A 14,538-nucleotide genomic window follows, 5' to 3' on the forward strand; every position below is an offset into this window, starting at 1 on the left:
TTTTGAAAAGAACTTTGATCTTTGGTTCATCTCTAGTTCCCCTCCGAAGTCCTCCTCGCAGTCGTCGCCCTCCTAGTGGTAATCGGAGTCTGGGCACGGCGGGCACTCGCAGTGAGGAAGCCCCCACCCTCTGGCTCACACTGGGCGTGTGGAGCCTGCGTGTAAAAAGTGCGTGTAAGCGTTTGTGGCCGTAACGAGGCGGGTGTGTGTGTGGTGATGAGGCCGTGACAGGTGCAAAATGTGGGACCCATTGGCTCTGATGTGAGGTAGGTGACACTGTGGGGCTTGAGATCTCCCTTCAGAAGACCGTGCTGTTGTTACCTAGTGAGATGGAACCCAGTGTTAGTCGCTCAGTAGTGTCGGACTTGCAACCCTATGGACTGCTTACCAGTCTCCTCTGTCCACGGAGTTCTCCAGGCAAGAATACTGGACTGGGTGGCCATGCCCTTCTCCAGGGCATCTTCCTGACCCAGGGATCCAACCGGGGTCTCCCGCTTTGAAGGCAGATTCTTGACCAACTGAGCCACCAGGGAAGCCCAATGGGGCTTTTAATTCTGTTACCGGGTGGGAGTTTGGTTGTGTCTGGGACAGAGCTTCATTTCTGCAGTTCTAGGTTTAACATCGGGACGGAGGGGTTCGGTTGAAGATCTCCCTGAGAGAATATATGCTCCTGTAAAGACAGGCCTTTACGATGCCTGTATTAACTGGAGTCTCACTAAAGCATATTCTACGCTGCCTTTGTCAGGGCACCCCCACCTCCAGTGCCCAGACTCCAGTGCTTAACACAAAAGTGAGTTATCAATGGAGTGAGTGTTGCCTGCCTAGGGGCCAATTTTAGTTTCTATCCTTTCCTAGGATCTGTATCCTTGTATCACTGCTTTCTCTTTCCTCTTACTTTATAGCCAGGACCCCAGCTGCAGAGAAATGGTCCTCCTGCTAAGGCCCTGGGCACAGTCCTTCTTGAATCGATAGCTGGATTCCCTCCTTGCTTTGAGTACGGTTGGAATTTGTCCAGCTTCTCTGTGATCTTTTATGTACGTGTGTTTGGGATCTGGGAATAGGAGACATAAAATGAGAGAAATGTTCTAAATTAGCACATTGGGAGCTCAGAGACAAGATCATCTCTTTTTTTTTTTGAACCCTCTTATTCAGCAACACTTTCTTTGGACTGTGAATTTCTTCTAAAGTGGAAACAAGAAGAAGACTAATAAATACTCTGAATTCTAAAAAAAAAAGCCATGGCCCATGTAAGTTGGTGTTTTGTTCCTCATTGAAGAGGTCCTTTTTTTTTTCCTTTATAGGTTCTATGCATATTTGCATTCTTTATCCTGATATTGTTACCTAACTGAATATCATATAACTTGCCAGTGAGTGGGTAAGTGATGCTGCCATGCATCCTCCTCCATATTTTCTGTAAGTTTTTTTAAAAATAGAATTGGTATTATTTCTTTTTTTTCTTTTTATTTTATTTTTTTTTAATTTTATTTTATTTTTAAACTTTACATAATTGTATTAGTTTTGCTAAATATCAAAATGAATCCGCCACAGGCATACATGTGTTCCCCATCCTGAACCCTCCTCCCTCCTCCCTCCCCACACCATCCCTCTGGGTCGTCCCAGTGCACCAGCCCCAAGCATCCAGTATCGTGCATCGAACCTGGACTGGCAACTCGTTTCTTACATGATATTCTACATGTTTCAATGTCACTCTCCCAAATCTTCCCACCCTCTCCCTCTCCCACAGAGTCCATAAGACTGTTCTATACATCAGTGTCTCTTTTGCTGTCTCGTACACCAGGTTATTGTTACCATCTTTCTAAATTCCATATATATGCGTTAGTATACTGTATTTATGTTTTTCCTTCTGGCTTACTTCACTCTGTATAATAGGCTCCAGTTTCATCCATCTCATTAGAACTGATTCAAATGTATTCTTTTTAATGACGGAGTAATACTCCATTGTGTATATGTACCACAGCTTTCTTATCCATTCATCTGCTGATGGACATCTAGGTTGCTTCCATGTCCTGGCTATTATAAACAGTGCTGCGATGAACATTGGGGTACACGTGTCTCTTTCCCTTCTGGTTTCCTCAGTGTGTATGCCCAGCAGTGGGATTGCTGGATCATAAGGCAGTTCTATTTCCAGTTTTTTAAGGAATCTCCACACTGTTCTCCATAGTGGCTGTACTAGTTTGCATTCCCACCAACAGTGTAAGAGGGTTCCCTTTTCTCCACACCCTCTCCAGCATTTATTATTTGTAGACTTTTGGATCGCAGCCATTCTGACTGGTGTGAAATGGTACCTCATAGTGGTTTTGATTTGCATTTCTCTGATTTGTCAGATAGTTTTTACCAGCAAAATGCATCTGTGGTAGGCAGAATAATGACTCCCCTCCAAAAAAACTGTCTACATGCTAATCCTAGAACCAGTGAACATGTTACCTTATATGGCAAAAGAGACTTTGTAGAAATGATTGAATTAATGCTTTTAAGATGGGAAGATTCTCTTGGGTTATCTGAAGAGTCAGAGTTAAAAGAGGATGTAAGTATGGAATATGTATGCTTCTGTTTTAAAAAAATACATTACTGAACTTTGAAGATGGAGGAAGGGGGCCATAAGCCAAGGAATGTAAGTAACCTCTAGAAGCTAGAAAAGGCAAGGAAATTGAACTGGAGAGAGCTGCCAAACCTCTCTCCATAGTCCTGCCAAAACCTTGATTTAGTCTAGTAAAACCCTTTTGGACTTCTGACCAACAGATAATAAATGTGTTCTTTGAAGCTACTGCATTTGTGGTGATGTGCAGTAGCAGTAGAAAACTAATATACCATCTGAGTTTACAGTTTTCTTCATGGGGAGACTTTAATTTCTTTAATAGATAAATAGCTCTGGTATTTTATTTTTTCTTGAATTAGTTTAGTAATTTGTGCCTTTCAGGGAATTAACTTATTTCAACTTAGATGTCAAATTTTTTGGCATAAAGTTGTTTGTAATATTCCCTTATCATCATTTTAATGCCTGTCAGATCTATAGTAATGCACCCTTTTAAATTCCTGATATTAAAAAAAAAAAATTCCTGATATTGATAATTTATACCTTCTTTTCTTGATCAGTATATCAATTTTATTGTTCTTTCCAAAGAACCAGCTTTTAGTTTTAGTTTCTCCCTAGTTTGCCCTTGCTGTTCACTGATTACTGATCTTACTTATTCTTTCCTTCACTCTGTATATTCTAGATTTAATTTTATCTTATTTTTCTAGCTTAAAATTCTCTTCTTCCATCCATGAGTTGTTTAGAAGAGTGCTCTTTAACTTCCAAATATTGGGGGGGGGGCTTTTTTAGATCTTTCTGATAGTTCATTTTTAATTCTGTGGTGGTCAAGAGATGTACTCTGTCATTTCTGTCCTTTTAAGTTTATTGAGATTTGTCTTATGGCCTGAATTGTGGACAATTTGGTGAAGGTTCCATGTGCAGTTTAAAAAAAGGGGTATTATACTGTCTTTTGGTAGAGTGTTTATCAGTTTTGTCTGTAGTGGTGATCAACTCTTCTGTATCTTTACTGATTTTTGTTGTTGTTGTTGCTACTTGGTCTGTCAATTACTGAGAGAAGACTGTTGAAACCTCTAGATATAATTGTGGCTCTGTCTGTTACAGTTCTGTTAATTTTTGCTTTATAGTAATCTGAAGCTGTGTTATTAGGTACATGTTATATCCTCTTGACACATGGATTCCTTGATCATGAGATGTTCCTGATAATACAGTATTCTTGTCTTGAATTCTGTTCTCTTTAACACAAATACTTTAGCTTTTTTTATTGTTTTTTTCATAGCATCTATTTTTTTCATCCCTATTAAAAAATTATTTATTTAGCTGCGTTGGGTCTCAGTTCAGCGCACAGAATCTTTGTTGCATCTTGTGGGATCTTTCGATGTGGTGCATGGACTCACTAGTTGTGGCACAAGGGCTCAGTGTTTGCCACAAAGGGGGGCTTAGTTGCTCACTGGCATGCTGAATCTTAGTTCCCCAGCCAGGGATCAAACCCACGTCCCCTGAACTGCAAGGCAGATTCTTTACCACTGGGCTACCAGGGAAGTCCCACCATCCTTTTATTTTAACCTATTTTATGTGTATCTCATATAGCAGCACATAGTTTGATTCTGCTTTTACCCAGTCTGACAATTGCTGCCTTCAAGTATCTAGACAGGGGTTAGCAAATTGTGGCATACTGGCCAAATGCAGCTCACAGCCTTTTTTTGTATGGCCTTCAACCTGAGGATGGTTTTGCATTTCAGAAGGGTTATAAGTAAGTTAAGAAAAAAGAACGTCATGGGGGCTGTATGTGACACACAGATCTTGAACTCCTTATAGGGTAGATTGCTTATCTCTGCTTCACTTAGTTCTTCTTCTGGGGTTTTATCTTGTTCCTTCACTTGGAGGATATTTCTCTGTCACCTCATTTTCCTCAGTTTACTGTTTTTAATTTCTTTTTTCTGATAGGTTGGTTACCTTTTCCATCCTTGGAGAAGTGGTCTTGTAGGAGGTGTCCTCTGTGTTTCAGCAGTGCTCCCCACTCTGGTCACTAGAGCTATATGCTCTAGGTGTGCCCTGTATTTGGACTCTGTGGGTACTTCTGTTGTGGGAGGCTGACTACTGTGAGCAGTCTGGTAGGCGTGGCTGGCTTGTGGTCTGGTTGTCTAACAAGCCCTTTAAAATATCTATATCTATTTATTTATTTGGATGTACTGGGTCTTAGTTGTGGCACGTGGGATCCAGTTCCCTGACCAGGGGTTGAATGCCGGACCCCTGCACTGAGAGCGTGGAGTCTTAGCCACTGGACTGGACTATCAGGGAAATTCATGGCCCTGTCTTATGCAGAGGCTGATGGGCACTGGTTGGCAGAGCTGGATCATGAGACTGCTGGCAATGGGGCCTCAGAGGATCTGAGAACTAATGTTGGCCCACTGGCACGGTGAGGGGGCAGAGCTAGGTTCTGAAGTAGGTAGTTGTGAGGCTAGGGTCCTAGATCTGGTGTCAGCATGCTGGTGGATGGGAGCCGTTCCTAACATGGTCCCGAAAGCTGCTATTGGCCTGCTGGTGAGTGGGCTATTGTATCAAGATCATGTTGAAAAAGACCAAATGAGGTGGGAGATATACTCTGTCCATCTTTGGAAAATATAGGCTGCACTGGATGTCTACTAAAAAATTTGCATTAAAAAATGCTTAGTCATAATGGGGAAGAAAAATCTTCAGGTCCCTTTTCTGAAGATGGAGATTGTCATAAGTTATTATGGAAAAATTTAAAAACTTTCAACTATTTATCTTAGTTGGAAACCTCTCTTTATTTTCTTAATTTCTAGATGAGTGATTAACAGTTTTCCACTCTATGCAAGAGGATGTGTGTGCAGAAACTGAATTGTTTAAGAGTATGTGGGCATTCTTCTTCAGTCTCACTAAATTCATTTTCGACCCACACAAGCTTCCAGCCTGTATACTCACTGTATCATCCCTTTCCTGCATTGACTTCTTTAGCACTCCTTTTTCCTTTTGAAAAATGTTTCTTATAATTTCAAAAATAGTACTGTGATTTGCCATTTTAGGGGTTGGTGATGTTCAAAGATGTGGCTATAGACGTCTCTCAGGAGGAATGGGAATGCCTGAACCCTGCGCAGAGGAATTTGTACAAAGATGTGATGTTGGAGAACTATAGCAACCTGGTTTCACTGGGTAAAGTTATCGGTCTCTAATAATTCAGAATCTGTTTCTTGGAGTTTCTGCTTTCTGTACTATGAATTTTAGGGCTGCCTTTCAAATAACAAGATGAATTTTCACTTTGTGTAGAAGTGAGCACAGTTGGATGGAGTTACACCTTCATTTTCTCTGTCCTCATACTTTTCTCTGGCATTTCTTATGATTGACTTTCTTCCTTAAAAATTAAGGAGCAGAATTAAAATTCGATACCATTATAGCATAACATGGTCAAAGAAACCAGGCTTTGTCTTTTGTTTCACTTGCAGTGTACCAAACATGCCAATGTTCTAGCACAGATAAAGCTGAACACATGGGTCCTGGGTGCAAAGCTCATTAACCTTCTCAATTAGTGTAATGGACCGAATCAAAATATATCACTTACATTTACATTCAAAGGAACACTATTCCATTTACTGTAAAGTCTGTACTCTCTTTTAAACAATTTGCATTTGGAAATTACATTCTAAGAACTTTACATTTACCATGGAAAAATATCTGAGAATAAGTATTTCCGAAACTCCTTTTTTTTCTCAAAGGAAAATAAGAAGAGAAAGCTTATATAATTTAAATAACATTTTACCTTAAACATTATTTGTTTCTTATGATCCTGAGTTTATCTGTATATGAGAATTGGACTCTTCTTTCTTCTCTAGACCTTATTAAGTATCTTCTTGTTCTATAGGCTTTTTAAAATAAATTCTGGAACACAACATTTGAATACTTTAATTTCAACCTCATCTCCATTTCTTTTCTTATAACCAGGACTTTCTATTTCTAAGCCAGCTGTGATCACTTCACTGGAGCAAGGGAAGGAGCCCTGGATGGTTATGAGGGAGATGACAAGAGAACGGTGCCCAGGTGAGTGAGCAGGAAGTTGTTGCAAGGAGTAGGCCAACTGGTCAGACTGTTGGGCTGGTAAAGTTATTTTAGACAGACTAATTAGGGAAAATCTGGTTTAAACACTTATTACAATGTTATAGTAATCAAACAGTGTTGTACTGGCATAAAGACAGATATATAGATGAATGGAGTAGAAGAGAGTCTAGAAGTAAACCCTCAGATATATGACAAGATGACTTTAGATAAGAGTGCCAAGACCATTGTATGAGGGAAAAGACTGTACTCTTGGTTTTGGGGAAACGGAATACCCCACATGCAAAGGAATAAAATTGTATCCCTACCTTACACTATATACAAAAATTAACTCAAAATGGGTCAAACAAGTAAATCTAAGACCCAAAACTATAAACCACCTAGAAGAAAATATAGGGGGAAATGTTTCATAACTTTGGATTTGGCAGTAATTTCTAGGATATGACACCAAAGGACAGGTAGTCAAAAAAGACAAATGTCAAAGTTAAAAAACTTCTGTCCATAAAAAGATGTAATCAATAGAGTATTTTTTTTTTTTAATTCATGCAAGTTCTTTTTACTAGGAGATGAGAATACAATTTTTAAACATCCTAAGGATGGGTCTTCCCTGGTAGTTCAGTGACTAGGACTCCGCATTCCCAGTGCAGGGGGACAAGCTTCAATCCCTAGTCAGAGTGGGGCAGGGGGACTAGAACCCACATGCTGCAACTAAAAGGTCTCACCTGCTGCAACTAAGACCTGGCACAGCCAAATAAACAAATAGATAAAGAAATATTTTAAAAAATCATTTAGCTTTAAAAAATAAATAAATAAAAATAAATGTTATAAAGATATTTTCAATCTAGTAGTGGATCAAGAACATATGAATATATATTCTAATAGAATATTTAGGAAAACTTAAATTAATAAGAAATTGTGAAAAGTAAAGAAAATGACTACATTGAGGAGATAGAGATGGTAGAGGAATGATTGGAAAAGAATGATTGGTCCTAAGACCTTAGGAAAGTATACGGTCATTCATGAGGTCATAAGGTTCATTCCACAAGACCAGGTTCATTCCACAAGTCAGAGGTCTTTGATGATGTCTGTAACTCACAGTACTCCGGAGCTATGAGAAGAGTTGTTTCTGTTATTTGAAGCCACCTAGTTTGTGGTACTTCGTTAGATCAGCTCTTGGAAATTAATACAGAGGGGGAACATGGAAAAGTAATATATATTCTCCTAAGTGTTTTGCTTTCATTTAAGATGTTATTTTAATTATTTTTTTATAACTGGTGAGGCCTTTCCTTTTGCATAGGTGTGGTGATTTCTTTTTAAAAAATTTCATCTTGAAATTTTGAATCAGCCTTACCTTGAGTATTCCACTTGATCATGATACATATTATTTTTTTATTCACTTTTGGTTTTGGTTGGTAAAATTTAATTGAAGATTTTTTCATGTAAGTTGATGGGAGATATTGGCCTGTAGTTTTTTTTTGTGTGCATGTATGTGTGCTGCCTTTGCCTAATTTTGGTGTAAGAATAATAGTGGCTTCATAAAGTAAGTTGACAAGTATTCCCCTTTCATCTTTTTCTGGAAGAAATTGTGTAAAACATTCTATAAAGGTTTGGTAAAATTCTCCAGTGAAACCATTTGGATCTGGATATTTTTTTTTAGCCTCTTTTAAATTATAAATTCAATTGTATTAATATAATAGTTATAGGACTTCCCTGGTGGCTCCGCTGGTAAAGAATCCACCTGCAATGTGGGAGATCTGGGTTCAATCCCTGGGTTGGGAAGATCACCTGGAGAAGGGAATGGCTTACCCACTCTAGTATTCTGGCCTGGAGAATTCCATGGACTATATATCCATGGATGGCAAAGAGTCAGACCCAGCTGGGTGACTTTCACTTTCTTTCTTTCTTTCACTTTAATAGGACTATTCAGATTTCCTGTTTCATCTTTGGTAGTTTTTCTAGTTTGTGATTTTCAAAGAATTGCTTCATTTCTTCTAAGTTGTCAAAGTCATGAGTGTAAGTTATATGTGGTATTCTTATTATCCTTATGATGGATTATATATATATATAAATGTATATATATATAATATCCATGTATATAAAGGGCATAGATGTCCTTATAATCCTTCAAAAATTTTTTTCTTTGAGATTTTTTATTTCACTCTTGGATTGTTTAGAAACGTTATTTGGAGGTGTTTGGAGATTTTCTTGTCTTTCTTTTATGGTTTGATTTTATTCTGGTCTCATGTGAAAGTTAGAGGAGGCTATCTACAAGAGTCTTCCCTCACTACTGACATCAATTCCACTTTCAAGGGACTCCCTGGTGGTCCAGTGATTAAGAATCTGCTTTCCAATGCAGAGGGGGTGGGTTCAATCCCTGGTTGGGGAACTAGGATCCCACATGCCATGTGGTGTAGCCAAAAGACTTTTTAAAAAAGTTGCACTTTCAAGGGTTCCCAAGACCACTGTAACATTTGATAAGTCACTAAAAGGATTCCTGGAATTCACTGAAAGTTATCATCCTCACAGTTAGTTTGTTATAGCAGGAGACAGATTAAAATTAGCTAAAGGAAGAAGTACACAGGGCAGAGCCTAGACCCAGAGTTCCAAGTGTGGAACTTCCCATTGTTCTCTCCCAGTGGAGTCATGGACAGTGCTAACTTTCCCCATCAGCTATGTGTAATAATATGCATTTGGGCATATTGCCAAATAGAGAAACTCACCTGAGCCTTAGTGTCCAGAATTTTTACCATGGTTCCTTGTTGGTTACCCATGTGGCTGACCTTTAGTTTCTCGCCTCTTAGGAGGTAAAGCTGATAGCTTTAGTCTCCAGTCTTTTTGAAGGAAAGTTGATACTTCATGGCTGAAACCTTCCATCATAAATTTTATCATTAGATTTGTCTGGTGGCTTTGGCCCTCAGGTAAACAAAAGACACTTTTTGTAGAGGTCACCTCCCTGGAGATGAAGACAAAAAAACCTTTCTTCAGGTAAGGTTAAATTCTTTATTATATATCGTAGAACATATTCTATATGATTTTGATTCTTTTAAGATTCAAGATTTGCTTCATGACCCAGAATATGGTCTGTCCTGGGGAATGTTCAATGTATGTTTGAAAACATTGTGTATTCTGCTGTTGTTGGGTAACATGTGCCATGAATGATGATTACATCATATTTGTTAATGGTCTTGTTTGTTTCTTCCATATTCTTGCTGATTCTCTGTCCAGTAGTTCTATCAGTTGCTGAGATTAGGGTATTTGAGTCCCCAGCTATAATTGTGATTAGTGTATATCTCTCAGCTCTGTCAGTTTTTCCTTCATGTGTTTTGGAGCTCTGTTAGTAGGGCTTATTAATTTCTTTACTCTGAAATCTACTGTATCTGATACTAATACAGCATTTCTATTTTCTTTTGATTATTTACATGATACATATTTTTGAAATGAGTTTCTTGTAGTCACCATGTAACTGGGTCATGTTATTTATCCATTGTGTCAATCTCTGTCTTTTAATTGGTGATGTAGATCATGTACACTTAAAATAATTATTGATGTATTAGGCTTAAGTCTGCCCTTTTGTTATCTTCTGCTGGTTCCCCCTGTTTCTTGTTCTTGTTTCTTTTATCTTGCTTACCTGTCAGTTGGGCTTCCCTGATGCCTCAGTGGTAAAGAATCCACCTGCCAATGCAAGAGACACATGAGATCCTGGTTAGATCCCTGGGTCAGGAAGATCCCTGGAGAAGGAAATGACAACCACTTCAATATTCTTGCCTAGGAAATCCCATGGACAGAGGAGACTGGTGGGCTACAGTCCATGGGGTCGCAAAAGACTTGGACACAACTTAGAGACTAAAAAACAACCACCTATGAGTTACTCAAACATTTTTAGAGTTCTATTTTGATTTATAGTGTTTTTTTTAAGTATACTTTTTTTTTAATTTCAGTGTTTGTTCACACATGCACACACACACATTTATTTATTTAGCTTGCTGGCATTGAAATTTAACCATTTCAAGTGAAGTGTAGAAAGATTACATGCACTTAGGTCCTTTACTCTTTCCATTTTTTCTTTTGATTGTTTAAAGTATGACTTCTGCATAGATTGATCACTATGTAAGATACTGTTAGAATTTCTGTTTCAACCATAAAATAAGGTAAAGAAACCTGTGGAGTGGGACAGTCTATTATGTTTACTTTTATTTTTTCCCATTCTTGTCTTTCTTTTCTGAAGGTCTCGCCTTCTTCTATTATTAATTTCTTTGTATTTGGAGAGCGATTTTCAGCTCTTCTGTAAGGGCTACTTGTAATAACACGCTCTCTTAGTTTTCTTTTGTCTGAGAATGCCTTTATTTCTACTTCATTCCTCAAAGATAGTTTCACTGTGTGTAGAATTTGAGGTTGACAAGTTATTTTCTTTCAGCACTTAAAAAGTATTGTGCCATTTCCTGTTGCTCAACATGGTTTCAGATGACAAATCCAGTCTTTTGAATTGGTGTTCCTCACTATTTTAAAATATTTTTTTCTTTGTTTAGTTTTCATAAATATGTGTTTTGGTTTGATTTCTATTTATCTATTTAGGAATTTTCTCAGTTTCTTGAATCTATAGATTTGTGTTTTGTATGAAATTTGGGAAGTTTTCAACCATTATTTCTTTGAACACTTTTTTAGTCCCACAGTCTTTCTCTCCTTCTGGGACTTTGATGATATGAATGTTGGATCTTTTGCTATTGTCCCACAGGAAATGAGGCTCTTTTTAAAAAAGTCTTTTTATCTTTGTTGTTCAGGTTAATACAGTTTTTAATTTCACTGAATCTAGGGTCTCTGTCATCTCCACTCTACTCTTGAGACCATTCAGGGTGTCTCTTATAACAGTTATTATATATTTCCTTCCATTTACTTTGTATAATTAGTATCTTTTAAAATATTTTATTTTATTATTTTTTATTGAGGAATAGTTGACTTACTATGGAGAAGGAAATGGCAACCCACTCCAGTGTTCTTGCCTGGAGAATCCCAGGGATGGGGGAGCCTGGTGGGCTGCCATCTATGGGGTCGCACAGAGTTGGACATGACTGACGCGACTTAGCAGTAGCAGCAGCAGTTGACTTACAACAGTAAATTCTTCTTTATGGCTAAGGAATATTTCATTGCTTATTACATCTTCTTTACCCATTCATCTGCTGATGGACACTTGGGTTGCTTCCATATCTTGGCTGTTGTGAACAATGCTGCTATGAACACTGGGGTGCATGTAGCTTTTGGAATTAGTGTGTGTGCATGTGTGTGTGTGTTTATTTTTAGATACATGCCCAGCAGTGGAATTGCTGGGTCATATGGTAGTTATGTGTTTAGTTTTCTAAGGAACCTCCACACTGTTTCCCCTAGTGGCTACACTAATTTGCATTCTCACCAACAGTGTACAAGGGTTCCCTTTTCTCCGCATCCCCGCCAACACTTGTTTCTTGGAGACTTTTTGATGACAGCAATTCTGACAGGTGTAAGGTGATACCTCATTATGGTTTTTATTTTCATTTCTCTGATAATTACAGATGTTGAGCATTTTTCTTGTGTCTGTTGACCATCTGTATTGCTTCTCTGGAAAAATTTTTTTTCATGTCTTTTGCACATTTTTAATCAAGTTGTTTGTTTTTTTGGTATTGAGTTATATGAGCTGCATGTTTTGGATATGTATCTTGGATATTACCCTATTGGTCATATCACTTGCAAATACTTTCTCCCATTCAATGGGTTAACTTTTCATTTTGTTGATGGTTTCATTTGCTGTGCAAAAGTTAAGTTTAATTAGGTCCCATTTGCTTATTTTTGCCTTTATTTCTTTTGCCTTTAGAGTCAGATCCAAAAATGTATTGCTTTGATTTATGTCAAAGAGTGTTCTGCCTGTTTTCTTCTAGTTTTATGGATTCAGGTCTTACCTTTAGGTCTTTAATCCATTTCCAGTTTATTTTTGTACATGGTATGATGGTATGATGAAATATTCTAACTCCATTGTTTTATGTGTTGCTGTCCAGTTTTCTGAGTACCACTTATTGAAGATACGGTCTTTTCTCCATTGTATATCCTTCCCTCCCTTGTCATAGATTAATTGATGATAGGTGTGTATGTGATTGAGATTTTAAATTATCTTTTTAAAATGAACCTTAGAATTCCCATTTTTCTGATATTTGCCTTGATTTCTCTAAAGAAGGGGAAGATCATAAAGACAGTGTGAGGGCAGAGTACTTTGTTTTCATGTTTCCCCTACAACCAGACTTTTTCTTGTTGAAGTTTCAATTTATGATTTTTCTTAAGTAATTGCCATTACCTGATCTTTCCACCTGGTTTTCACACTCATTTCATCTAATGGTATAAACGAGGAGGGGAACAAATACAATTGATTTCTGGTAGCATCTAACTTGGCTTGGAGATTAGTGGGGAATGTATATACTCCAGTAGCTAGTACCATTGAGTTTTCTGGGTCCTGTCATAATGTTTTCTAGAGAGAATGGAATATTCTGTTTAATCTGAGGGTCTTGTCTGTCTGAATTAGTTAAGAACCAATGCTGTAGAACCATCAATTCTGTGTGTTTCTCCCTGATTTCTATCCCCTTCTACATCCCCAGAGGTAATCATTATTTTATATTCTGTTATGGTTACTCTATTTAAAAACTAGTTTACCACATTTGTGTATGCCCTTATATACTATATTGTGTTTTGCTTGTTTCTTTTATAAAAATGATAATGAGTATGTGTCTTCTGTGATTTAGTTATTTTGTACCACGTGGTTTTACAAATTTTCCCAAATTACTTTATACCTGATTTCATTTTCACAGCTATATAATATTCCATTCCATATTTTTCTGGTTGTTAATTCAGTTCAGTTCAGTCACTCAGTTGTGTCTGATTCTTTGTGACCCCATGAATCGCAGCACGCCAGGCCTCCCTGTCCATCACCAACTCCCAGACTTCATTCAAACTCATGTCCATCGAGTCAGTGATGCCATCCAGCCATCTCATCCTCTGTCGTCCCCTTCTCCTCCTGCCCCCAATCCCTCCCAGCATCAGAGTCTTTTCCAATGAGTCAACTCTTCGCATGAGGTGACCAAAGTATTGGAGTTTCAGCTTTAGCCTCAGTCCTTACAATGAACACCCAGGACTGATCTCCTTTAGGATGGACTGGTTGGATCTCCTTGCAGACCAAGGGACTCTCGAGAGTCTTCTCCAACACCACAGTGCAAAAGCATCAATTCTTCGGCGCTCAGCTTTCTTTACAGCCCAACTCTCACATCCATACATGACCACTGGAAAAACCATAGCTTTGACTACACGGACCTTTGTTGGCAAAGTAATGTCTCTGCTTTTCAATATGCTATCTAGGTTGGTCATAACTTTGCTTCCAAGGAGTAAGCATCTTTTAATTTCATGTCTGCAGTCACCATCTGCAGTGATTTTGGAGCCCCAAAAACTAAAGTCTGACACTGTTTCCCCATCTATCTGCCATGAAGTGATGGGACCAGATGCCATGATCTTAGTTTTCTGAATGTTGAGCTTTAAGCCAACTTTTTCACTCTCCTCTTTCACCTTCATCAAGAGGCTTTTTAGTTACTCTTCACTTTCTGCCATAAGGGTGGTGTCATCTGCATATCTGAGGTTATTGATATTTCTCCCAGCAATCTTGATTCCTGCTTGTGCTTCTTCCAGCCCAGCGTTTCTCATGATGTACTCTGCATATAAGTTAAATAAGCAGGGTGACAATATACAGCCTTGACGTACTCCTTTTCCTATTTGGAACCAGTCTGTTGTTCCATGTCCAGTTCTAACTGTTGCTTCCTGACCTGCATACAGGTTTCTCAAGAGGCAGGTCAGGTGGTCTGGTATTCCCATCTCTTTCAGAATCTTCCACAGTTTATTGTGATCCACACCTG

At 38.3% G+C, this 14,538-nt stretch overlaps 1 protein-coding gene across 9 annotated transcripts in view; it reads left to right on the forward strand.

Annotated features, from left to right (window-relative positions):
• The first annotated feature begins 9 nt into the window (after window positions 1-9).
• Window positions 10-14,538, forward strand: part of ZNF461 (zinc finger protein 461) — a 26,224-nt gene continuing 11,695 nt past the window's right edge. For 2 of the 9 annotated variants that reach the window (XM_010849081.1, XM_010849073.1), the window contains exons 1-3: window positions 4,794-5,424; window positions 5,599-5,725; window positions 6,512-6,607. In XM_010849081.1, the coding sequence (XP_010847383.1) occupies window positions 5,395-5,424; window positions 5,599-5,725; window positions 6,512-6,607 (253 nt within the window). In that variant the 5' untranslated portion in view covers window positions 4,794-5,394. Of the gene's footprint in view, window positions 267-902; window positions 1,035-1,152; window positions 1,248-1,301; window positions 1,376-4,793; window positions 5,425-5,577; window positions 5,726-6,511; window positions 6,608-14,538 lie in introns of those variants that run through there. The other 7 variants (XM_010849075.1, XM_010849077.1, XM_010849074.1 and 4 more) reach the window with 7 other exon arrangements.

Source organism: Bison bison, unplaced genomic scaffold (genome assembly GCF_000754665.1).
Source record: "Bison bison bison isolate TAMUID 2011002044 unplaced genomic scaffold, Bison_UMD1.0 scf7180017864280, whole genome shotgun sequence".
Taxonomy (NCBI): Eukaryota; Metazoa; Chordata; class Mammalia; order Artiodactyla; family Bovidae; genus Bison; species Bison bison.